The sequence below is a fragment of the Macrobrachium nipponense genome, chromosome 27 (assembly GCF_015104395.2).
Source record: "Macrobrachium nipponense isolate FS-2020 chromosome 27, ASM1510439v2, whole genome shotgun sequence".
In the NCBI taxonomy this organism is placed as follows: Eukaryota; Metazoa; Arthropoda; class Malacostraca; order Decapoda; family Palaemonidae; genus Macrobrachium; species Macrobrachium nipponense.
Window position 1 is genome coordinate 25394645 of NC_087216.1, and position 27500 is coordinate 25422144.

The 27500-nt window shown below is 39.0% G+C and overlaps 1 protein-coding gene across 1 annotated transcript in view; it reads right to left on the reverse strand.

Moving 5' to 3' along the window:
* LOC135200940 (protein bark beetle-like) overlaps positions 1-27500 on the reverse strand; it is a 129355-nt gene that overhangs the window by 36673 nt on the left and 65182 nt on the right. Inside the window, 17 exon segments of the mRNA XM_064229714.1 lie at positions 1-299; positions 901-1113; positions 4870-4990; positions 5658-5799; positions 6233-6337; positions 7670-7767; positions 9991-10113; positions 10782-10976; positions 12098-12324; positions 12890-13053; positions 13248-14779; positions 15094-15251; positions 16171-16262; positions 16917-17155; positions 19346-19550; positions 21582-21718; positions 23824-24038. The exon segment at positions 1-299 is cut by the window's left edge and continues 778 nt beyond it. Of these exon segments, the coding sequence (XP_064085784.1) occupies positions 1-299; positions 901-1113; positions 4870-4990; positions 5658-5799; positions 6233-6337; positions 7670-7767; positions 9991-10113; positions 10782-10976; positions 12098-12324; positions 12890-13053; positions 13248-14779; positions 15094-15251; positions 16171-16262; positions 16917-17155; positions 19346-19550; positions 21582-21718; positions 23824-24038 (4265 nt within the window).

A 27500-nucleotide genomic window follows, 5' to 3' on the forward strand; every position in this document is an offset into this window, starting at 1 on the left:
TGTTCTCGTAGATGAACATCTCCTTCTCCATCCCGCGAACTGACAGGAGCCCTTTGTAGCAGGTGTTGTCCTCAAATCTCGAGTAGGTCATGTTGAAACGAGCGAAGTAGCCGTCGATCTTGAACTGGAATTCGGCGTTGTTCAAGAAAGTCGAAGAGTTGACGTAGACTGTGTGGGTGAAGTTTTCGTTATATTGCCACACGTAAGGTAGCATCAGCGTTATTCCGCCTCCGCCGTTGTTTTCCATAATAATGTCCTCGAACACCCAGTGGAATAAGTTGTTTGATTCGCGGACGTCCCTGAAAAAGACAGTTTAGACATTTTAACATGTGATAGATTATGTCCGACACCAAAATACATCACATCAATAGATATTATTATTATTATTATTATTATCATTATTATTATTATTATTAAACCAAGGAACCTCTGTAACGAGACTTTAATATTAACAATTAAAAGCACAGTCGTGTTAAAAATAGTCATTTTTAACCTTGTACAAAAAAAACATTTTTAACGCTAGTGTGGCTTTTAATTGTCATTATTATTATTATTATTATTATTATTATTATTTATTATTATTATTATTATTATTCAGAAGACAGACCCACCATTGGGGCCACTGACTTGAAATCCAACCTGCCAAAGAATATTATGGTATTCATTTGAAAGGAGCAACAGCAGTAGGTTATGGGTAACACAGACAGAAGAAATCACTCATTAGAAAAATGGTAAAATACTAAATCAATAAATGAAATAGATGAAAATTTAAATAAATCTATATATGAAATCCACTGAACAGTGGATATTAACTCTTCACCATCAGGACAAAAGAAATCATTTCCAAAAATGGCACAAAATTCATGTTGACAAAAATAAAAATAAAAAATTAAGCCTTACCAGCTATACTGATCGACGCCACGGCCGTTGCCCGAGATCGTCGTGCCGTTGAACATGAAGGTGACCTCTCCTATGTCGTCGTTGTCCAGCTTGACCCGGAAGGGGGACAGGGTGTACATGGCCTGGTTTTGGTTGTTCACGATGTGCGAGTTCACCACCATGATGCTCTCGTTGGAGCAGCGCAGGAGATGGTCGCCGTCGTCTGTGAAGTACCTGGTGGAAGAGGGAATATTATTATTATTATTATTATTGTTGTTGTTCTAAAGGGTCCACAATAATACAAAGTGTTAAGAGTCCGTGTACAATTTTTAAGACTTTACAGAAAGCTTTCGAACCCTTCCCTGGGTTCATCATCATTCCAAATGAACAATAAGTTACAACATGTACAGAAGTAAAACCCAGGGAAGGGTTCGAAAGCTTTCTGTAAAGTCTGAAAAATTATACACGGACTCTTAACACTTTGTATTATTGTGGACCCTTTAGAACATTATATATACTCTATGATAGAGAGTTTTTCCCTACTATTATTATTTTTAATAATATTTGCTGGAAGAAGACCTTCACAAATATAGGTTTTATTGAAAAAAAAATCATGGCTATTTCAGATGCGTTTAATTTGTATAAAAGTTTCTCTATTCTTCTTTTTACTGACTTTTCATCTGTACTCAAATTGGCTATTAAAACGTGGTACGAATTGTCAAATTTTGTATAATACATTCAATTTGACAAATACCACGCTTTTGACATGAATCCCATATTTGGCGTTTTAATAGCCAATTTGAGTACGGAAGAAATGTCAGTAATAAGAAGAATAGAGAAACTTCTATACAAATTACAAGAGGCTGAAATAGCCATTATTTTCAATAAAACCTGTATTATTATTATTATTATTCAGAAGACGAATCACTATTTACATGGAACAAGCCCACAGTGGTCACTGACTTATTATTATTATTATCATTATTATTATTGTTATTATTATTATTATTATTATTATTATTATTATTATTATTATATTGTTTTTTCTATTTTCCTTACAATTCGCTTCTCAGGCTCAGCGATGTTTCTGAGCAACTGGCCAATATTCATATTGGGAATTTTCAAAAATTATAAATGCTGAAGGAATCTTTTATTAGAACAAGATATCAGGTCCAGGTCAAGCAGGGGTCGTCGTCAGTGCTGGTATTATTCCGTAGGCGTAGTTCAGTTCGGGAGGTCGTCTTAGGTTTAAGGGCTGGTATTGGTGCTGGTATGGCTGGTATCACGTGACGTTTCGACCTTCTCGTAGGTCATCTTCTGACGAGTCGGTTGAAGTGACTGTAGCAAGAAAGTTTGCGGAACGGTATTTATAGCGGCACGGACCTAGAGTTGCATTCTCATTGGTCGGGCCGGTCTTGGGCGAAGCCGTGGATCTCGCCTCGAAGGTCTCGGGGATTCTCTCGTGCGAGCGCCACAGTAGCGTGCCTGGGGATGAACGTCAGGAATTCCGTCTGTAGCAGGAATCGTATCATCCTGTGGGGTTCCTGGTTATCTGGCCATCGTCGGGGGGTCGCTCGCTGCTCTCCGGGCGGCGGTGGGAAGGAGAAACGTTTCTTGAGTGATATTTAAGTTTGGTTTCTCCTTGCCTATATGGAGTGGCTTCTAGGAGGAGCAGACGTCGGGGATCCCCGTTGTTTGATCTATTATTGTGATATTAGGGATAATATCATGTCTTCTTATCCGTTTGTTATGAGCAGTTCTAGCGTGGTTGAATATGGCTCCTTCTTGGGCGTGGCAGGAGATTCGCTTGGAGAAACGCATGGAGGTCATACCGACGTATTTGCCGAGGCATCCTCGGACGGGGCATGTGTAACGGTAGACCACACTCGTCTTCTTCAAGGGATCCTGCAGGGGCGCCGAAGGATTGTTTCTCATCACCAGGCTGCTCGTCTTCTTCGTTTTATAATATATAATCATCTTAATATTTCTGTCTGTGTCGGCGGGACTGACGTTTTCCTCGATGATCTTTTTGAGGGCTTGTTCATCCTCCTTGTACCTCCGGTGGAAGTGCCCCTTGTAGAAAAGCTTGATGGGCTCTGCACCGTAGGGGCGGGGTTTCCCACCAGGCTTTCCTACCTTTCCTTATTGACTCATCAACAGTATGATTGGTGTGTCCGTTGTCGAAGAGGACCTGGGCGGCGCGCTCCAACTCACTGTGTGTGTCATTCCAGGAGGAGCAGTGTGAGAGGGCCCTCCTGACGAAGGCGCTGATGGTGGAGCGCTTATACCTCTCAGGGCACTCACTCTCACCATTCATGCACATTCCCAGGTTCGTTGGCTTCGTATACACCCTCGTGCTGAATCCGGAATCTCGCTGTTCGACAAGGACGTCAAGGAAGGGGAGGCGGCGATCTTGGCAATGTTCAATCGTGAATGTGAGGCAGCTGTGGTCATGGAATGCACGTCGCAGCTGCTCTATCTCATCCTGGGAGTCGGCGCAGACGAAGGTTCATCAATGTAGCGCACATACATCCTCGGTTTCCTGGAAATCTGGAAGACCCTCTCTTCGACGGTACCCATATAGAAATTGGCGAAAAGGACCCCAAGGGGAGATCCCATCGCCACGCCGTCGATCTGGGTGAACATGTAGTTGCGGTGATCAGCAAAAGGGGCCTTCTTAGTGCAGATTTCCAGCAGGGCTCGAAGGGCATGCTCTGGGATGTTTAAGGATGGAGTGTCGGGGTCCCTGTAAACTCTGTCCAAGATCATTTGTATGGTCTCGTCAACGGGGACGTTGGTGAACAGGGACTCTACATCCATCGAAGCGATGCATCCTCCGGGGGCGTTGCTCGTAGGGCGTCCAAGAACTCGGCCGACGACTTCAGGCTGTGCCTATCTGGGGACGTACGGGGTGGTTATGGTGTTGAGTTTCTTGGCCAACAGGTACGTAGGGGCAGGGATCTGGCTGATTATGGGGCGAGGGGCGGGGGTTCCCTTGTTTATGGGTCTTAACATTCCCATAGATGTAGCCCTAAATCATGGTCACCCGTTATGGGTGTTCAAATGCAGGGCGTTCGAGGCGGCGTTTGACCGTTTCAATAATCCGGTTGGCCTCTCGCTTGATGTCGTCGACGGGGTTCTTGGTGATTCTGCGGAATTTCGTGGAGTCCGCCAGGATTTCTTCAATCTTCCGGCGGTATTCCTCAGTCTGGATAAGGACGAAAGCAGCAGTTTTATCGGCCCTGCGTACAGTGACGTCATCACGCTTCCTTAACTGCTTCGCTGCATCCCTCAGGTCACGGCTGATGATACCACTGCGGTAGTCTCCACGGTCGGTGAGGGCCTCGGCTAGCAGGAGGGGTTGAAGGGCGTCAGTCGTCGACAACGGACACACCAATCGTGCTGTTGATGAGTCAATAAGGAAAGGTATGGAAGCCTGGTACCACCGGGAACCCCGGCCCGACGTTGCAGAGGCCATCAAGCTTTTCTACAAGGGGCACTTCCACCGGAGGTACAAGGAGGATGAACAAGCCCTCAAAAAGATCATCGAGGAAAACGTCAGTCCCGCCGACCCAGACAGAAATATTAAGATGATTATATATTATAAAACGAAGAAGACGAGCAGCCTGGTGATGAGAAACAATCCTTCGGCGCCCCTGCAGGATCCCTTGAAGAAGACGAGTGTGGTCTACCGTTACACATGCCCCGTCATATGGAACAAGCCCACCGTAGGGGATACTGACTTGAAATTCAAGCTTCCAAATAATATCATGGTGTTCATTCCAAAGAAGTAACATGAGGTAATAGTAAATACAGGAAGAAGAGATAAAATAATTGAACATATTATTACACAGATAGATAAAAGAAAATGCAAACAGAAAGAAGCTATTAAAATAAATTAACAAATTAATAAACAGATAGATAAAAGAAAACTTAAGCATATCATTAAAATACAAGGAGAATTTCTTTTAACAAAATGCATTGCCTCACCTGTTGTAGTGCAAGGTTGATATCCCGATGTCATTTTCGTGGATTCTCGTGTTCTCTATGAACACCATGGGCCATTTGGCCCTGAAGTTCCTCATGTCCCCTGCTTGGGCGATGTCTCTGCCTGGAAGGTAGGAAAATAATAGTAATAATAATAATAATAATAATAATAATAATAATAATAAAATAATAATAATAATAATGATAATAATAATAATAATAATAATAATAATAATAATAATAATAATAATAATAATAACAACCAACTTTATTTTAGCAGAAGATATATGCACTGACAATCAGGACTGCAAGTAGGTAAAAGATAATATTATAATACAATAAAAGCATAGAAATACTAAAAAAAAATATTAATTTAATATATATATATAATATATATAATTTATATATATATAATATATATAATATTTTCTTTTCAATGAGAAATAATGTCCTAAATTTACTAATCTTGCTACAATCAACAATTACATTACAGTGAGAGAGAGAAAGAGAGAGAGAGAGAGAGAGAGAGAGAGAGAACAAGTCCCCTTTTATGATCTGGTTTTATGTAAACCATAATTATTTCAATGATATGAGAAAGAGAGAGAGAGAGAGAGAGAGAGAGAGAGAGAGAGAGAGAGAGTCCCCATTTATGATCAAGTTTGATGGAAACCATAATTATTTCAATGATATGAGATAGAGAGAGAGAGAGAGTTCCCTTTTACGATCTAATTTGATGGACCACAATTATTTTAATGATAAGAGAGAGAGAGAGAGAGAGAAGGGACACTTACGATCAATGGCAGTGAGAATTAAGATGACGGCATCAAGGGGCCGTCAAGGTACCCTCAATTTATACTCGATAGTTACGGCGTAACTGTTCGAAGTCGTCGGGAACGCTACTTGGTCGCTTCTGACGTTCCAGCGGCGAATGTCCTGGAAAAGGACACAGAAAAAAAAACGTTAGAATGATAAATGTATACTACGAATATCAAATTAAAGCGAAAATATAGATAATATAAGTTTGGCTGAGGGTCCTGACTGGTTTCGACTTATTTTTGAAGTCATTGTCAAGTGTGATTGTAGAATATAAATAGTTTCTGTTCAAGTATGTACATGTGTGTGTGCATTTGTTTGAGTCAGGCCCCATGTGAGTTCTTCTATGTGCGAGCATATAATATATAAATATAAATGAAAAAATATATATATATATATATATATATATATATATATATATATTATATATGTATATTTATAACGTATATATATATATATATATATATATATATATATATATATATGATAATATAATATATACAAAACTACTCTAACCCATAACAGAATCAAACATAATAAAAGCAAGCCTTACTTTACTCTGGATAATTTCCTGATAATCGTAAATGGTGATCTGTTCCGTACTATCTGGGGCAATAGGATTCATCAGCTGGATCCCAATGACATTCGAGTGTGAAGTCTGGAAGAAAAATTCAATTAAACGTTTTAGCTGAATGACTCTCGGGTTGCTAATCTCCACGCAGGAATTTTAGGATAGGAGCCTAGGATATGGTAAAGTGGCTGGTATAGGATTACGCTTCCTTAAGTAAGGTTGTAGGATGCCTAGTGTGAGAGTTTAGAATTTAGGAATAAGGAAGAAAATTGAATAATAACATAACAAAAGAGAGGATACATTTAAGAGAAATTAGCTATCATGAGGCGGATATCATTGCGAGATTGATTTAAATACCATAAAGATAGAGCAGAATATTATAGTATCAGGTTTAATACTCTCTCTCTCTCTCTCTCTCTCTCTCTCTCTCTCTCTTGGGAGTATCACCGTCTGTTGACTCTAGACATAAGGGTTTTTAGATGATGATTTTAAAAAATAACTCTCTCTTTTTGTCTGACTGGTTGAGTCTCTCTCTCTCTCTTCTCTCTCTCTCTCTCTCTCTCTCTCTCTCTCTCTCTCTCGGGAGTATCACAGTCTGTTGACTCTAGATATAAGGGTTTTTAGGTGATGATTAATAAAAGAGAAAATAAAAAATATGGCTAAATCCACAAATCGAATAACATGGTCAAGATTAAAGAGATTAAGTAGGTCATGACAAAAAAATAAATAAATAAATAAATAAAAACACAAATGGTTAAGCCCATTAGCAAGTGACCCGGCCGAAATGAATTATTCAGAGCTATCAAAAACGGTTATGCCACTGAAGTTAATTTACCCTGACATCAAACATGCTTTTGTCGAGCTGACCTAATTTGACCTTTTCTGACCTAATTTGACCTTTTTTAATTATTTTTTTTAATGCAACAACGAGGGAACGAGGGCCACTATCATCATTATCACAAACACACAAACAAACCCCGTTCCCATGAAATGAAATTAGGAATTTGGAATTAGCAATTAGGAATTAGGAGTATACATTCCCAGAGCTCTGCGGGACGACCGAAATTCGTGTTTTTTGTGTCTGTGGCCCCATTGACCTGCTGTTGTGGGAATTGAAGGTCACTGATCTCTAAATAAAACTTAGGTCAATGATTCTAAAACAAAGGTCATTGATTCTAAAACTAGGGTCATTGATTCTAAAATAAAGGTCATTAATTCTAAAACTTAGGTCGATGTTTCTAAAACTTAGGTCACTGATTCTAAAATTTAGTTAACAAAAATATAGTTACACTCCAGTCTCTGAAAAATTTTAACCACGTGTTGCCAAGGACGAGTACCGCCTTTGGTCAAAGTTTCGTGAAAATCCGTCCATACATTCTCGAGTTATCTGCTAACAAAAAACACAAAACCAGTCCTTACCGAAATGTGAACAGTGACTTGTTTCTCTTCGCCTCGTAGCGTCTTCGTTATGAAGACCTTAGGAACGTTGATGGTCAACTGAATCTCCTTCGGGGATCCTGCAAAGGATTTTGACAGTGAGTTAAAAGGATTTTCATTCCTTGGAGGGTGGAGCTGATTAATTGATTGATTTATGGTATGCTAAAACTGGCGTCACAAAGAGAGTGATTAGGGCTTTTGATTGATAAAGCTTTAGGGATGGAAGTGTGAAGATTAAAATTATTTTTTTCTAAACTTATAATTGAAGATTTATCTCACATTCTACAAAGTTCACTAAAAATATTTCTATTTACATAAGTATTTTAATAAAAGTATACATTATAAGTAAAATGAAGTTATGAAAGATATTATAAATATTTTTGAAATTATAATATTAGATTTACTTTCAAGGTTAAAACAGTACATAAAAATTAAGCAAATATACTGTTATTTACTTAGGTATATCAATTAAAGTATACTTTGTATGTAAAATGTATGTGTAAAAAGTATAGTTTTTTGTGAAAGATTTATTTTCTAAATTCAGACAACTTTCTTATAAGAAATAAGCAAATTTACTGTTATTTCCTTCAGTATATAAAAGAAATGAATACTTTATAAGTAAAATGAGGGTGTAAAATTATAATTCCTTTTTTATGAAAACTTATAATGATAGATTTGCCGTATTAGTTGGGACACAAAACTCCCTTAAACCAAGTTAACCAACTTTCAAGGTTATAACTGATCACTTAATATAAAAATCTGCGTATTTACCTATATTTACCTAAGTAAATCAATAAATGTATACTTTACAAGTAAAATGAAATTTAAAAAAATAATATGATTATTTTTGTGAACTTATAATAGTAGATTTTATATTTACCTAAGTAATAAATCAATAATTGTATACTTGACAAGTAAGATGAAATTGTAAAGAATATTATGATAATTTTTTGTGAACTTATAATAGTAGATTTACCTTTTAGCTGAGACGAAACTCACTTTATAAGAAGTGTAGCTACAGAACTTGGCTTTACAAGTAAAATGAAATTGTAAAGACTATTATGATTATTTCTTGAGAGCTTATAATTGCAGATTTACCTTCTAAGCTGAGAATAAACTCACTTTATAATAAGTGTAGTTATACAGAACTTGGCTTGAAGTTCTAGCAAGAACCAACTGGAACCCCATTTACCAACCCGGAGCCAAAATCATGTTAGGCCTAATATCATCAACGCGGATTGCAACCGAGAAACCGCCCCCCCCCCCCCCCCCCACCCCCTCCCCCCTCATTAAGTTGATGCTCGGCTCGGTTCGCTTTGCACGACGGTGATGCACTTGCATTAAGAAGAACAACGACCGCTTTTTTTCTCTCGCTCTTTCCTAGCTTTTAGAAATAAAGTCGACGCTGTTTCGCCGATTAAGTCATTAATGGCGTGTATGGAGTTACGGCATAATGTGATTAGGCCCAAGTGCGAGTAAATCTTGGCTGTACGGAGTCGTGACCGTTTTGTTGTTGCGAAAAGGGAGGGAACAACAACAATAATGGCAAGAATAAGAAGAAGAACAGCAACAACAACAACAATAACATCAAGAGTGAACAGTCTGCTGAAACTCCGCTGACCATCCACTGAAACCCTGTCTGAAACTCCACTGATCATCCACTGAAACCCTGTCTGAAACTCCACTGAAACTCTGCTGAAACTCCACTGAAAATCGTCTGAAACTCTGCAGAAACTCTGTCTGAAACTCTGCTGAAACTCCATTGAAAATTGTCTGAAACTCTGTCTGAAACTCCGCAAAAACTCAACTGAAAATCTGCTAAACCTCCACTGAAAATCGGCTGAAACCCCAATGAAACTCCACCGAAGTTCCTCTGAAACTCTACTGAACATCTACTGAAACTCTACTGAACAACCACTGAACAACCACTGAAACTCTGCTGAAACTCCACGGAAACTGCTGAACATCTGCTGAAGCTGAAGCTCTGCTGAAACTCCATTGACACTGCTAAAACTCAACTGAAACGCTACTAAAACTCAGCTGAAACTCTATGGAAACTCCGCTGCAAATCGGCTGAAACTCCACTAAAAATCGTCTGAAACTCAACTGAAAATCGTCTGAAACTCCACTGAAACTCGGCTGAAACTCCACTGAAAATTAGCTGAAACTCCGCTGAAAATCTTTTTCACCTCAAAAGAATCTCTATGGAAACCACTAAAACTCCGCTGAAAAACGGCTGAAACTCCACTGAAACTCGGCTGAAACTTCACGGAAACTCGGCTGAAACTCCGTCTGAAACTCACCAGGGATCTCGATGTAATCTTGCTGTCTCAGCTTCAGCCAGCCGGTCAGCTCTCTCTGCTCGGCTCGCGTGATGAAAGGGTTGAAATGGAGCCCAGATCCTCCGTTCTGCTGCAGATTGGATCCTGAGGAAGGAGCAGAAGAAGAGGGTGGTGAGAGAGAGAGAGAGAGAGACAGAGAGAGAGAGAAGAGAGAGAGAGAGAATTCTTCCCCTTAATTAAAGACACTTCTATGCTTTAGGAAATTGTCTCAGATTCTTTTTAAGAAAATTAGAAACATTTTTAAAAATCATCTAATATCTATAAAAATATTAAAAACAGTATAACAAAAATAACATTAGAAATGTTGAACAAAATTATCTCAAATCTCCTTAAAAACATTAGAAAATATATAAAGAAATTATCTCAAATATTTTCAAAAAATAAGAAAATAAATCAAGGTATTTTATCTCGTTCTTTGTAAAAAAAAATATAATATAAAAAATTCTCTCATTTCTTTTTAAGAACGTTAGAAATAATAGAAAAAGGATCTCCAATATAATATTTTTCTTAAGAAAAAAATCAGAAATAACATTGAAAAAATAAAACTAAAAATAATACAAATACAATTATTTGAAACTCCAAACTATTTGAATCTTTCAGACTTCCGTTATCTCAAATATTTTTTTTTATAAACATCAGAAATAATATTAAAAAAACTGAAAATAATATAATAAAACTAAAAATAATATACAGAATACTATCCCAAACTCCAAACTACTTGAATCCTTCCCCATTCCTTCCGAGTATCCTACCTGTGATATTGACGCCCAGCTGCCGGAGGCTGACGCCGTGCCTTTTGTTCCTGGTGAAGGAGCACCCTTTGAAGATCCGGGCGTCCGGGTTCCCTATGGCGTATTGGTTGCTGTACAAGACGCCGACCCCGTCGTGGGAGTTGTCCCTCACGGAGATGTCTTGGATGATGTGGTGGTGGTAGTCGATTTGCAGGGCTTCCAAGGAGGAGCAGAACAGAAAACATTCATTGTTTGTTGAATGTGGGTGTTTGCGAATGTTTGAGAATGACTATGAATGTCTGAATTGTTTGTGGGGGTTTGTGTATGTTTGGGGATGTAAAGGAGCTCTTGTTTGTGCATGCTTGAGAGTGTTTGTGGATGTCAAGAGGTCGCATTTGTAAACGTTTCTGAGTGTATGTGAATGTTTGTCGTTTTTAAAATGTTCGTGTTTGTGGATTGTTTATCAATGTTTGTGAATCCTAGAAGTGGTGTTTGTGAATGTTTGTGAATGTAAAAAGGTCGTGCTTGTGAATGTTTGTGAATGTAAAGAGGTCATGGTTTGTGAGTGTCAATCCGTTGTGTAGTATATGTGAGTGTTCGTGATGGTTTGTGAATGTTCTTAATTGTTGGTGAATGTTTTGAGTGTCTGTGAATGTAAAGAGGTCGTGCTGGAGTGTTTGTGAATTCAAAGATGTTGCGTTTGTGGAAGTTTGTGAGTTTGTGAATGTTAAGAGGTCTTGCTTGTGAATGTGTTTGAGAGCTTGTGAATGTTAGTGAGTGTTTGTGAACGCCTGTGAATGTTTGTGTGTTTGTGAATGTATGTTGGGATTCGGAGCCTTTCATGTGTTTGTGCAATTAAAAAATGTAGAATATTCAAGTACTACAACTATTATTAATGTTATTAGCATTACGTCTATCATCAAAAAACACTTAACCCGAAAGTTTCGACACAACAGGAGAGAGAGAGAGAGAGAGAGAGAGAGAGAGAGAGAGAGAGAGAGAGAGAGAGAGACTAGTCTTTAGCTAAACGGCTCTTAATACACCTTCGCTACGACCTACAGAAATTCAGTAACGTTCTCTAAAATATTTCCAGGTTCTAGGTCAACATTCCAGAATCCAGCAGTGAAAACACACGATATATGACAATCCCTTATTCCAAATTAATTCTAGGAATGTCTGTTCCAGTGCCTTCGCTAAGACCTACATAAACTTAATAACGTCCTACAGACCATTTCCAAGTTCTTGGTCAACAGCATTCCAGAATCCAGACCGCTCCTCCAGACCTCTCATTCCTTAGCAGCAATTTAACTTCCAGACACAAACTCACGACCACTCACCGGGTTTGAAGGCTCTCGTGGTATAATCCAGCAATCCAGCCTTCTCGATAATAACTCCTTTAATATAACTCTCGCGGGCGGTCATGCCCAACCGTATTCCAGCCCAAGTTCCAGGATAGCAGCGGATGCCGACGTCCTCCCCGTGCGTGCAGGAGTTTTCCAGCTCCCAGGCGTTGTCGCTTTTGCACTGGGTGATGTCTGTGTCGAATTCGTCACACTGGACGTTGCTAGAGGATTGAAAAAATGGTGAGATGAAGTTTTGGAAAGGTAAGGGTGGTGGAAAAAAAGGTGCTGGAGGAGAGTAAATTCATCATCAGACTGTAAAAATAAACTCATAAAAAAGTAAAGATGCTGGAAAATCAAACTGGAGAAATAAACTCATCAAAAAGTACGGATTCTGGAAAAGTAAACTGGAAAAGTGAATACATAAAAAACTGAGGGCGCTGGCTGGAAAATCGTTCTGGCTGGTAAAGTAAATCCAAATAAAATTGAGGGCCCTGGAAAATCAGTTTGTAAGATAATTCATCAAAAAAGTGAGGGGGCTATAAAATCCAGCAGGAAAACTAAATCCATCAAAAATGAGGGTGTTAATAGTGAGTTTCCTAATGGATGCTGATTATGGTAAGATTCAATTAATGAAAGTAAAAGAATTAAAGCTCAGATCTTTTTAAATTGTTTATAAAAACAACAGACCATCCCACAGAGGGGGTCAGTACATCAGAAAGTCAACAACCATCTAGAAAATACAGTATTAACTGAGAGGAAGAATCCCCTTCCAGTCTACCAACAAACCTCAAAATAATCCTGGCATCCTGACCGTCTGGGGGCATCACACCTGGTTCCAGGTACCAGTCCTCGGGATTCAGCACATAGCCCATTTGGTGGCAGACGATAGCAGCAGCGTCCTGGTTCCAGCCATGGTTGCAGACTGTTCCCCAGTCGCCATCTTTGTAGACCTGGAAAGAGGAGGTAAACAGGTTATTGTTGGTTTCTTTTAATCAGTTGTAACTTATAAGTGGAAAGTAATCATGTTCCTCTATATTTCCTTTGTATTCCTGTTGGTTCTGTACAATGGTCCTATAACCAATTAATCTAAATTATATTCATGGGTTATCTAGTCACAAAAAATTAAAAACCTTCCACAGCTTACCATAAGCCTTCCCTCCATCTCATCTCTACCTCCTACTAACTTCACAGGAATCGTAGGACCTTCCGTCGTCTTGTTCATGGCATCCTGCGATCCTGTCGCATTCAGCACTGTCAGATTGGTCATTATCAGCTCATCCTCTCCAAAGAGAGGCGCCGTCAGAAGAGCCTGTTCCTTCAAGGTGGTCCCTTGGAGGGTAAACCGAACAGCATTGCTGCCTGAACCCTCTGTTCTCAGCAAGCCAGCTACCATCATGCCCATACCTTCAGCAAATTCTAGAGTCGTGCCAAAGGCTATGGTCAGGGTGCCTGTGCCGTGGACATAGATGTCCCTAGTGACAGTGTAGACGCCGTCGGTCAGGGTGATCTCTCCGTTCACCTCACCACCTATGATGTGGTCGTCCTCCCGGCTAAAGAAGTCAGGCTCACTCATCTGACCCTGCTCGATGACTGGAGTGTCCACGTTGTTGCTGACCAGAAGGTAAGGGTGGAAGACGATCAGGGCCAAGTTGTACCGGTCCCTGCGGTCGAGTATGCGGTCGAATATCTCTCTCTCAAACTTGCTCCCTAGCCAGTTATAAGTCGCGTTGATGGGTTTGCTCTGGTCAGTCGTGTGTGAGCTGATTTCGTAGGTCGACAATGGATTCTCGATCAGGTTCCTGAAAATGACAATGTTGGCTGACCCTACGCACAGGACACCTGAGGAGCGACTTCTTGACGGGAAGTTGCTGTACAGTTCTTTGACGAGGTTGTTTTTAATGGTGTTCTTCTCCACTCGCAAGTTCTGGTCCAGACCTAAAATCGACAGTGAGAGCCTCAGTACAAACCAACCTGTGTTATCCCTGAAGTTATTCCTGAATATGCGACCCGAGAAGGGCAAACTCTGCAGCTCGACCTTGTCTTCATTGTAGATCATCAGGGTGCCTTGATCATTCTGATGAAACTCGTTATATTCCACATTTAGATCCATGTTTACTGCTGGCGATACATCAACAGCCAGGCGGAGGTTCGTCTTGAACAGGTTCTGACCGATCTGCACTTTGCGCTGCCCTCTGTCTTTCAGCCAACACGACTCGATCTTCAGAGCAGCTTTGTGACCCTCAGTGAACGAGTTCCCGCTGATGTTCACGAAGGAGTCCTTGCAGAAATTCCCGACCCTGAGACCCACATCTAGGTTGCCGCTGAACGACGAATAGGCGACGCCCGTCTCGTGTCTTATGTTGGACTCCAGGCCGCTTTCGTTGAACCATATGGCCACTCCGCGAAGGTGGTTGTCTGTGACTGAACTCCAGGTTATGTTCTGGAGGCCTCCTTCATAGGTCACGTTGACCCCGTCGCCGTGGTTGTTGCTTATGGTCGAGTAGGTGACGTTGACGTCGCCAGCTCCCCCTTTCACATTGAGGCCTGACCCGAAGTGACTTCTGGTCAGGTTCGACTTGTTGATGTGGACGAGACTCCTCATGTTCTCGAGGGCGACGCCGTGGCCGCTGTTTCCCGAGATGAAGGAGTCTTGGAGGCTCACGTCAAACATCTTATCTGTAAAGACAATGACCACATTGAAATACTTGCATTGTTTTGTTTGTTTGTTTTTTGTATGGTGTTTTGTTTGTTTGTTTGTATGGTGTTGCATGGAATCAGTGGTTATCCAGCATCGGGACCAACGGTTTAAGGTGACTTCCGAACCACGTCGAGAACGAACTTCTATTACCAGAAATACACATCTCTCACCCCTCAGTGGGATGCCCGAGAATCGAACTCGCAGCCATACCGACTACGCCACTGAGGCACTTTACTTGCATTGTTGACAGGTAATTAACTTTTCAAGCAAAAGAAAGAGGATTTTTACTCACACTTGCTCGCCACCACCTCCATGAAGATGAAGGCGAACCTGTGGGCCTTCGCCTTCACCTTGATCCAGATGCTGTTGCCCCTGGAAACGACGGAGGCTGGAAACGTTCCGTTCTTGACCTCGAATCTCGTCAGCAAGTCGCCCCATTTCTCTCGGTCCCTGGGAAGTGGATCATCATATGTTGATTACAAAAATAATGCAGTCATAATGCATGTAACCAACGTTCACTTTGATAAAGTTTGACTGTAATTCCTGAAATATATTACATGCACTATGCTGTTTTATTATGCGTTTGACTATATTTCATAAAATTTATTGCAAAGAACATATCCAACAATAACCATATAAATAACGTTCTTATTGTTGAGCGTTTGAATGTACTTCCTGAAATATATTACATAAACAATGTTCGCTTTGTTAAGTGTTTGACCCTTATTGCTGAAATGTATTTCAGTTTTGTCAAGCGTTTGACTGTAACTCCTGAAATATATTACATAAATGATGTTCTTTTTGCTAAGCGTTTTACTATAATTCCTGAAATATATTACAAAGGAGAAAATCAAAATATCACAGAAATAAAAATACTTTTTTTTATCAATAGTCCTATATTAAATTGATAATTTTTCAGTCACATAAGAACAATTGAGGAACCTCAAAGAACAACAAAAAATAAGCAAATGGTCAAACTTGGACCTAAAACAACCAAATAGTCCAGTAATAGTCTGACTATAGTAGATTCACAACAACCGTACAGTTGCTGTCTAGGCCAGTCCCTTACGACGCTCCTGATTGGCTGTTGATAAGCCAGTCACAGGGCTGGAAACCCTCAGTCTTTCTCGAGAGTTCACATAAGCAGAATGTATGTTCCACATCTCTTGACGGATACTTTTGAAAGACGTATACCTCAGGAGAGGTGGAACACAGATCCTACCCACGTGAACTCTCTCGAGAGACTGAGCGTTTCCAGCCCTGTGACTGGCTTATCAACAGTCAATCAGGGGCGTCGTAAGGGACTGGCCTAGACGTCAAATGCACGGTTGATGTGAATATACTATATAGTAACATACATATCATTTACCTGACTTCCACGGTTGCAGCTCCGTTGAATTCTGATTGCATGTATGTGAAGTGGACTGTGAAGACGAAGTCACTCTTGCTGATGTAGAAGTTCTGGGAATGAAGGGAGAGGTTTACACACAATTGCACTAACAGGAGTATATATTGCGCTTACACTTGTGTGTGTGTGTGTGTGTGTGTGTTTGTGTTTGCATTCTTATAATATGTACATAAGTATATATACATTCATATACAATACATAATATATATATTTATATATCTTCCACAAAATTTTGCTTACTCTATACTTTTGACGGCATATATCTCATTAATTCCAGGTCCATTATAATACAAGAACTCTAGAACCCTACCTATTCTTAAGTTTACTTCCTGAACGACAACATTTGCCCTAAGTTACATCCAGTGTTCTCACGCTGTGCAACTTCCTCCTGACAGTTAATTACAGACAGTTCATATCTATCCATCAAGCGTATTAATTTTCAGTACTACGCGTTATTTATGTTTTATGGTGGCTAAGTCTTGGCATTATTATTATTATTATTATTATTATTATTATTATTATTATTATTCAGTAAATATATTCCCGTAGCAGGATTCGACCTCGCACCCAGAACACCAGAACCTAAGAGGCCCCGTCGCGCTACCGACCTGACCACGAGAAAGGGGCACGTTGTTGTTCCATTTTCATTGTTGTTTTCGAGTTGTTTATTGTTTTCTTGTTTATTGTTTGTTGTTTTTCCTACTCACCCTCTCGCAATTGAGCTCCGTGAAGGCGGCCCTCTCCTGCCTGGCCACGGTGACGATGGGATAGGCCTGGTTCGGGTTGGAGGCGCCGGCGCAGAAGTCCTGGAAGGTGTCCGAAGCCGACTTGTCCGGCTCCCGGTGGTGGAAGTTGTACTTGACGCCGTCGGCGTGGTTGTCGGACACGTCCGTCGACCTGTCGATCAGCACCGACCCCGTCGACGTGTTGACGTAGATGCCGTAGCCTGCGTTGGGATGGAGAAAGAAGAAAGAAGAGAACAGAGAGAGAGAGAGAGAGAGAGAGGAGAGCGAGAGAAGAGGAGAGAGAGAGAGAGGAGTTTGGAGGAAGAATGGAAGAAAAAAAAGGAGAAAAAAAGAGAGAGAGAGAGAGAGGAGAGAGAGATGAGAGAGAGAGAGAGAGGTTGGAGGAAGAATAGAGGAAAGAGAGAGAGAGAGAGAGAGAGAGGGGATAATGGGAAGAGAGAGAGGGGGGGAGGGGGAAGGATAGAGCCAAAGAGAGAGGGGTGGGGGAAAGGAGGAGAGAGAGAGAGAGAGAGAGAGAGAGAGAGAGAGAGATATGGGAGAGAGAGAGGGGTGGGGGGGGAGGGGGAAGGATAGAGCAAGAGAGATGGGGTGGGGGATAGGAGAGAGAGAGAGAGAGAGAGAGAGAGAGAGAGAGAGAGAGAGAGAGGGATATGGGAGAGAGAGAGGGGGGGAGGGGGAAGGATGGAGCCAAAGAGAGATGGGGTGGGGGAAAGGGAAAGGAGAGAGAGAGAGAGAGACGAGACGAGAGAGAGAGAGAGATAAAAGGGGGAGGGGGAAGGATGGAGACAAAGAGAGAGTGGGGGAAAGAGAGAGAGAGAGAGAGAGGAGAGAGTATAAAAAGAGGGAGGGGGGAAGGATTAGACAAAGAGAGATGGGGGAAAAGAGAGAGAGAGAGAGAGGAGAAGAGAGAGAGAGAGAGAGTTATATTACAAACAAGCAATAACAATAATTAACCCCCAAGCATATATTACCGATTACTTAAGCCCAAATCAGGAGGGGAAAAAATGTAGAACACAACGAGTTACCAGTGACAAATCCATTCGCATTACTAACAAACAATAACAATAATTAACCCATGCATAATATATTACCCCCCGGCGTTCGGCTCCAATTCAGGGAAAAAGAGAAATGTGGGACACAACGAGGCCCCTAGTACACCCAGATAATATGACGCCCTATTTAAGCCCTTCACGGTCACCGCGGGCTCAGATTGTTAATGAACATCAGTTTGGAAGCAATTAGAGCAATTAAAATCACACACGCCGCGTTAATAAAGACCCTAATTATCTATACTACTGCGTTAATGAGGCTTCAAATGATCTGTTTATTAACGGGTTGGGGACCTCCTCATTTCTCCTCCTTTCCCCTCCTCTTTTCTTTCCTGCTCCTTTCTCTCCTTTTCTCTCGTCCTCCTCCTCCTCCTCCTTCTCCTCTTTTCTTTCGCTGTCCTCCTCCTCATTTCTTTCCTCCTTCCTCCTCCTCCCCCCTCCTCCTCCTTCTCTTTTCTCTCCTCCTTCCCCCTCCTCATCCTCTTTTGTTATTCCTCCCCTATTCACCCACCCCCTCCTCCTCCTCCCTACGGGCTGCTCTGTGAGCAAGAGCCCGTGCTGGCATAAAGCCAGCTTAATCCAAAACAACAACAACAACCTCCTCCTCCTTTCCCTCCTTCCTCCTCCTCTTTTCTCTCCTCCTTCCTCCTCCTCATCCTCTTTTTTATTCCTCCCCCACTTCCCCTCCCCCTCCTTCTCCTCCTCCTCACCGCCCACGTCATCGTCGTCCTCCTCCTCCTCTTCCTCACCCTACTCCCTCTCCTCCTCCTCCTCCTCCTGCTATTCACTGTCCCCGTTTTCATTTTCATAAATTTTATAGTTACCCCTTATGTTCAATTATATTATTCATTATATAGAAATATATATATAGATATATAAATATTATATATATATATATATTATAATAATATATATAATTATAATATATGTATATATTCATTATTATCATACGTATTATAATAGCTATATAGATTATATATAGAATTCATATTACACTCACTAATATATATATATGTTTTTCATTTTCATAAATTTATAGTTTGAATTATGTTTCATATATATACATTTACATAATATTACAGTATAAAATCACTATATATATATTTATATACTAGTATAATATTAATATATATATAATATTATAACATTTACAATTATGTTATAATACATACAACTATATAATATAATATAGATTATATATAGCTTATGTATATATTATTAATTAATATAATTATACATATTAAATTCATATACCATATATATATAAATATTATATACAATATAATATATAATTCACCATATGTCCATCCACCAGTCACTAATTCAAGTCAATCATCTCACCATTATTCCCTCTGACAGAGGCTCCTTCGACGTGGACGAAAGTCCCCGGCAGAGTGACGTTGACGCCGTTGAAGGCGTTAGACGAAATGCTAATGTGGCTCATCTGGGGAGGGACCTTCCTGCTCATGATGGCCGACTCGACCTCCCTCTGCGGCCCCATCCCGGCGTATTCGATGTCCACGTACTTGAGGATGGACTTCGAGACCTGCAAGAGGATATAAGATAGAGAATTGTTCGGGAGACGCTGTAGACGACAAATCGTTTGTTTGTTTGTATGGTGTTTTGACGTTGCATGGAACCAGTGGTTATTCAGCAACGGGACAAACCGCTTTACGTGACTTCCGAACCACGTCGAGAGTGAACTTCTCTCACCAGATACACACATCTCTCACCCCTCAGTGGAATGACCGAGAACAGAACTCCCGGCCACCGAGGTGACACGCCAACACTATACAGACCACGCCCACTGAGGCGCTGACAAATAAATATCGAGTTGATTTTAAATAAATATGGGCTGGACGATAAACAAAATGGTTTGATCTCGTCGAGAGATAAGGAAGATTTTATTCATTTAATTTCAGTAAAACTTAGACTGGAAGATAAACAATAATAATTTGGTCTTGTAGAATAGATACGTGCAGATCGAGTTAGTGTATAATTCAAAATGAGAAAAGATGTATTTGCAATAAAAAAAACGCCACAAAATGTTTAATTTTACGTAAAATTATACATTATACATTATGAAAAATCAAGATGTATCATAGAACACACATTATAATATAAAAAAAAATATTTGTAATGTCGTATAAACCCAATTATGATATCATGATGCACCAAAACATGAAATAATACATTATATCATAAGGCTACCCTACATACAACAATTTAAAACTTAAACCCACGTTCCTGCAAGCAATTTTAAACCACTTGGTTCAAGTTTCGCGTCATGTGATCTACGTGAAGTCACAAACTGAAGCTTCTATTTTATTTTTTTCTATGAAGTCTCAGCCTCTGGCTTTGAGACCTGTCAGTCAAACGGTTTCTGCAAAGGTTTATGGAAAAGAAGTTCTAGGATGTTGACAGCAATACTGGAGTGAGTGACGTTCCTTCTGTAAAAGATTGTGGGAGTCTGGAGTCTGGGTTGTTGTAAGAGAGGAGATTGCCTGGAGATGTGGGCAAGAATTTTTATACGCACACAAACAAATATGAGAGAGAGAGAGAGAGAGAGAGAGAGAGAGAGAGAGATTTGATTTATATAAATTTTCGGCACAATGCAAAGCACTATAGGGCAACTAAGACCATTCAGCGCTGAAACGGAAATTGACAGTAAAAGGTTACAAAAGTGTAACAGGAGGAAAACCTCAAAGCAGTTGCACAATGAAACAATTGTTAGGAGAGGGTGGACAGTAAGATTGAAGACAGAATATGAACGGAGGTACAGTAAAAAGGAATGAAGGTAGTTGCAGCTAGGGGCCGAAGGGAAGCTGCAAAGAACCTTAAGTAATGCTTACATTGCACCGAATGAGGTGCACTGACGGCACTATCCCACTACGGGAGAGGGAGAGACAGTTAGTTTCGGTGGAAAATATTAAGGTCACTTTTAGAATGCAAAATCTGAATGTGTAGAAAGATTATTTTATTTCAAAAGTTCTTTAAAAAATGTGAATATGTTCATATATATCCACAAGAATGAAGATAATACTGAGGGTGTGAGCTTGATGGACTGAATTGGAGACAAGATAAAGAAGTAAGTTCCGTTTTTTAGAGAAAGTTAATTTAGTGATGGCCTGAAATTCCTTAAAACATAAAATCTTAATATACATACTTATGTTTCGCAGCCCTTGGATTAAAATTATGAGAGATTTATATTTAGTCTTCCTAAAATATTGGGATTATCTAGTGACTATTTAGTTTTTATAATAATAATTTCCATGGATTAATGAACAAATTTAATATGCACTAAAGCAACATCTACACGAAATATAAATTCCACTTTTCACATACTCCAATTAAAAGGAAACAAAAAATCCCCAAGAAAAAACCTCGTGTGCTTTGCACAAACCATCAAAATTTCATAAAGCCTCCCCTCCACTCACTAGCTAAATCCTAGACGGGACACGGAAAACGGGAAAAGAAAACGAGAACTCGTTGTGCCAACTCAACACAAGGGGAAAACAAGAGGGTCCTCCAAGACGAGCCTAATCCTTTATTCATGGGGCGTCTTCCTCAGACCCACCTTATAGTACAGTGTGTTTTCTTGGAAGAGGTGTTCGTCAAAGGCCGCGTCTTCAAAGAGGAGGCCCCGCCAGTAGTTGGTGCCCCTCCAGAGGGCGTGGTACCCGTCGCAGTCCAGGCCGAGGTCTGGGTGCATGTCTGTGGAGATGTGATGCAGAGTTACAATGCAATTTAGATATATATGTGAATATATACGTATATCAATAAATAAAAATCACATACTGACACTTAACTTAAGTGTTCAATAATTGTAGTACAGGGAAAATGAAAACTTAGTATATACACTGGGTATAAATATTATCCATTTAGCATATGTATATTATATATATATATATATATATATATATATATATATAATATATATATATATGTGTGTGTGGTGTGTGTGTGTGTTGTGTGGTGTGTGTGTGTGTACTGTATAGGTATAATATGTAAATATACACATACAGAAAAGACTCAAGCTACAGCAACAGAAACCAGCACCCAGAAAGACACACATATTCTATTTAGATGCTGAATAAGCAGAAATAACTCCCTCCTGTAATGGTCACCAATTTAGCCAATGTCAGCGTTTCAATAACTCACCAAAAAAATAAAATAAAATAAAAAAACTAGAACTGTAAAAAGAAAAAAAAACAAATTTAAACACAACACCATTCATTCATTTTCTTAGAATCTTTTTTTTATTTTTATGGATCCGCAAATCATCATCGTGACCCACTGACTCGAAAAGTCAAAATGGCTTTTGACGACGAGTCAAAATATATATAGCTTTTAGTCGATTTACAAGTCGCGTCTTCTCTTTTCTTGAATTCGCGTAAATCCTTTGTTGTCTTTTTCCTTTTTTTTGGTGGGGGGGGCGCGGGTGAGGGATTAAAGGAACCCCCACCTTTCTTACTCTCCTCGTAAGAGGATTAATCCTGGCTTCACTCGAAGAAGAAAATACTTCGGCACAAAAGGTCTGAGTGGGTGAGTGACTACCAGTGACTTGATATCTCTCTCTCTCTCTCTCTCTCTCTACTCTCTCTCTCTCTCTCTCGCCGCTCCCTCTCTCCTACATTCGTCTCTCTCTCCTCCTTCTGCTCTCTCTCTCCTCTCTCTCTCTTCTCTTTACTCTTTATTTTGTTATGGTAAGAACAATGAGGAGAAGGACATTAAAGACTTGCTAAAAGGGTCAACTTATTCCCGACGTTTCGTAAGGTCTTCATTACATTTTCGAGGGCTGTACAAAATAGATAACATAAAGTAAATTACAATAAAGCTAAGAATTTGAAATTTAAAAATAAGAGTTGCACAATGATTACAAACTTAAAATATTAAAAAGACTAAGAGAGGTAAGTGCAGTGTGCCAGCAGAGGTTTGGCTGTTCAACAAGGGGACGAGTTGTTTGATCAATAACGACTCTAAGATTGTCAAATCATGGCTGTTGGAAGCTCATCCTACAACTGTAAAGTCCTTATTTTCAATAGATGTTTGACTTATTTTAGAATGAATTTCTAAAACTTAGAAAACTCCTGGGTTTGTAATTTTCGCTGCCTGTCCTATAGCTTACTCCACGATGTGAATCTAGAATTCGTAGGCATACCTTCAGAGGCCTCCTGGTGGATCCAATATAAGTTCCTAAATTACATTTAGGACAATTATAGCACACACACCAGGAGGATACATAAGGCACCAAACAATCTTTAAACTTGAAAAATGTAATAAAGACATTACGAAACGTCGGAAATAAATTGACCCTTTTAGCAAGTCTTTATGTCCTTCTCCTCATTGATGTATATCCGGCTGTGGTCACCGTGTTTGGATATATATATATATATATATATATATATATATATATATATATATATATATATATATATATATATATATATATATACATATCTCCAAACAGGCCAGCCGTGGAGAGAGAGAGAGCGAGAGAGAGAGAGAAGAAGACCGAGCGAGAGATGACGAGAGAGAGAGAGAGACCGTAGCCAAGTCAGATTACAACAAAACAATAACAAACAAATAAAAAAAAACACATATTACAATATTAATATTTAATAACATAATATATTTACAATGAGAGAAGAGAAGAGAGAGAGAGAGAGAGAGAGAGAGAGAGAGGCCGTAACCAAGTCAGTATTACAACAAAACAAATAAAAACAAATAAAAAACACATATTACAATATTACTATTTAATAACATAATATATTTACAAATAGAGAGAGAGAGAGAGAGATCCATCCTGCAGAAAACACCACCACCACCATCCCCCATCTTAACAGCAGGACTCCTCCCCCATGGAGTGTGGTGCCAGGCGCACCTGGTGACATCATCCTCGGTGCCAACGCACTGGGGCGCCTCGTAGAGGAGGGTGCCTGTGTCATTGTTGGCCCGGTCCTGCCACTCCCAATATTTGCCGCCCGTGAAGCCCAGCTGACGGCAAGCCACCGTCATGTCCTCCGCCGTCCAGCTGAAATGGAGAAAGAGAGACGGGAAATTGACGGTTGGTTAGATGGAATGGTTGGTTAGAGGGATCGAATAATCCCATGCTCGTGTTTGTATTTTTTTGTTTTTGTTTAAGGGAGTTTTGTAATATATATATATATATATATATATATATATATATATATATATATATATATATATATATATATATATAGCTATGCAGGTATATCATACATCATTCAGGAAATCGCAGACAACCACATCAGAAAGAAAAAATTTATTAGAGCGTTTCGCACATACAATGTGCATCTTCAGTCTGTTGAGATAAAAAACACATACATGAATGCTAATATGTATGTGTTTTTTTATCTCAAACAGACTGAAGATGCACATTGTATGTGCGAAACGTCTCTAATAAATTTTTCCTCTGATGTGGTTGTCTGCGATTTCCTGAATGGATGTTATATATATATATATATATATATATATATATATATATATATATATATATATATATATATATATATATATATTGAGCATGTGCCATGAAATATTGTTATTTATTAAACAATAAGAAAGATCTACGAATTTTTTTAAATCATTTATAATATTTTGAAGTATCGAAATCAAAAAATAAATCCCCAGAATAATAAAGAAACCAGCATAAATTGCAAACGCTTAGTAACAATTAAACAAATATTCATTTAACATAAAACCACTTTCAAAATATAATTAGGAACGTAAAGATATACATTAAAAAAACACAGACGTTTAAAAAAAATACTTCTCTATAATTACCATTATTGGAAAACAAATAAAAAACAATTTTATTTAATATAAAACGAACTACAAAATTTTAGATATAAAAATATATAAAAGATTTATTAAAAATACCTTTAAAAATACGTACATTTTAAAAAATGCCTCTAAGTAATGAAGGTAACCAACAAACACTGAGAAAAAACCAGCCATTTGATTAAAAAAAAATTCTAAATAATTACCATTATTAAAAAAAATTTCTTTAATATAAAATTTCAGAAATATAAATATATATAAAAGATATATTAAAAACAGCTTAAAAACACGTACATTTGAAAAAAATGCTTCTAAGTAATGAAGGTAACAAACAAACACTGAGAAAAAATTAGCCATCTTATAAAAAAAAAACAGACAACATTTGGCAAATTATTAAGTACGTACAGAAGAAAAATTACCCATAAATACGGAAGGTTGCACATCAGTTAATCCTCTGGCATATGGGAGTACCATGATTGCCATAAATTAGTTTACCGTGGCCACAGAATCGCATCTGATTTAGGGAAGAAGAAGAAGAAGAAGAAGAAGAAGAAGAAGAAGAAAACATAACTGATACTGTAATTATTCTTTTACTTATTTGCTTCTTTATTTTTTGAGAGTAAAAGCCAACGAGACGACCAAATCCTCTGAACTTATCTTGCCCAAGCCTGAATATCAAAAGAAAAAATAATAAAAATTTTCATTTTCATTTATTTATTTATCTATCTTACTATTTTTGTTAAGAGGGAAAGCCAGCGATCCGACCAAACCTTCTGAACTTATCTTGCCCTGGCCAGTTGAAAACTCTGAAATAGTCCAAAGATGGAACAAATGTTTAGTACAGATCTTGTGAACTTTCCTAGCCTAGGCCAGAAGAAACTGAATAAAAATCAAAGGAAAAACTAATTTTAAAAGTCTGGAACACAGAAGAAGGTAGGGAAGTCTAAAGCAACAGAAGTATCGTATAACAATAACTTCCTGGTTATATATACCGAAATCATAAATAAATAAGTAAAGAAATCCATAAATAAATAAATAAATATGGTTAATACATAAATAAATATATAAATACATAAATCAATAAATATAGTTTAATGTATGTATGTATTTATGTATGAATGTAATATACTTAGGATTTTATTTACCTTTACGCTTCGAAAAATACAAAATTCCCACGATATAATTTGAGGATCCCAAAGCCGCTGGGAAAGGACTCAACATTTGATATCTGAGAGAGAGAGAGAGAGAGAGAGAGAGAGAGAGAGGAGGGGAGACTAACAGACAGAGAATTTGGTCTGTTTGGCAGTAGTGGGAAAGAGGGACATAAGCATAGGTTCTCTCTCTCTCTCTCTCTCTCTCTCTCCTCTCTCTCTCTCTCTCTCTCCCTTTAAGAACAGTTATACAAAAGAAACAGCCTTCTCTGTCTCTCTCAATCTCTTTCTCACTGAAAAAAGATATCCAAAGAAATAGTATTCTCTCTCTCTCTCTCTCTCTCTCTCTCTCTCTCTCTATACACCCCGAAATGGTCCTCTTCTCTCTCTCTCTCTCTCTCCCTCTCTCTCTCTCTCTCTCTCCGGTCCTAGCTATACACCAACGGGGCTTCCTCTCTCTCGCTTAGCTATTACCCGAAAATGGTCTTCTCTCTCTCTCTCTCTCGTCTCTCTCTCTCTAGTATCACCGAAATGGTTTCTCTCTTCTCTCTAGCTAATAACACCGAAATGGTCTTCTCTTCTCTCTCTCGCCTACTCTCTTCTCCTCTCTCTCTCTCTCTCTCTCTCTCGTTGAGAATCTCCTTTCACAAAACCAAGCATTTACTCCCCTCATTAAGAGCGCATAATTAATTTTCCCATTTTTGAGTCAGTCAAATGTAATTACATTAATAATCTTTAAAGAAAGGCTTTACCCTTTCAATCCATTATCCCGCCACGTGTTTGGGTTAATATAAACCTTTATTTTTCAGTGGGGTTTTTATTTACAGAAATTATTTCATAATGTTAATTTCTAATTCATGAACTCCTATACTTACTGTAAAGAAATATTATAGTCTTTTTTATGTAAAAAAAAAAATTAACATTACCTGTCAGGTCTTAAAACACTATGTTTTGTTTTTATCTCGTGTAACTAAACTGTGGGCATTACATTGACTACCTCGTGTAACTGCATATGGCTATGAGCTCAAATTTTATTATTATTATTATTATTATTATTATTATTATTATTATTATTATTATTATCATTATTATTAATCCACAGACATAACTCAATCGTAAGTTAGCCTTGGTGCATTTACATTAACGTCTACTGTTCCCTATATTTTTAATTAAACTATATAATATTCCTTATTAATTTTCAATTAACGTCTACTACACTTTTTGAAAAGTGACACAACGCTAAAGTGACAAAAAAGAATAAATAAAAACTCTAAAGCAACTCTACCATGAAATAAAGAGTGCAACAATGCCTTTCTCGTTGGGTAATTTCCCACCAACCAGCCTCGAGGCATTCTGTCATAATCAGTGTTTACCCCAGCGGAACTCCTTGAGGGATGCCTCCAGCCATGCGCAATGGAAGACCCGTGTGCAGGTCCTCAAACGCCACCCGATTCTTCGGTCGCAGTTCTTTTGTCGTCACTCTATGGTCGTCATTCGTTGGTCGCAATTCTGAAGTCGCGATTCTTTGGTCGTCATACGTT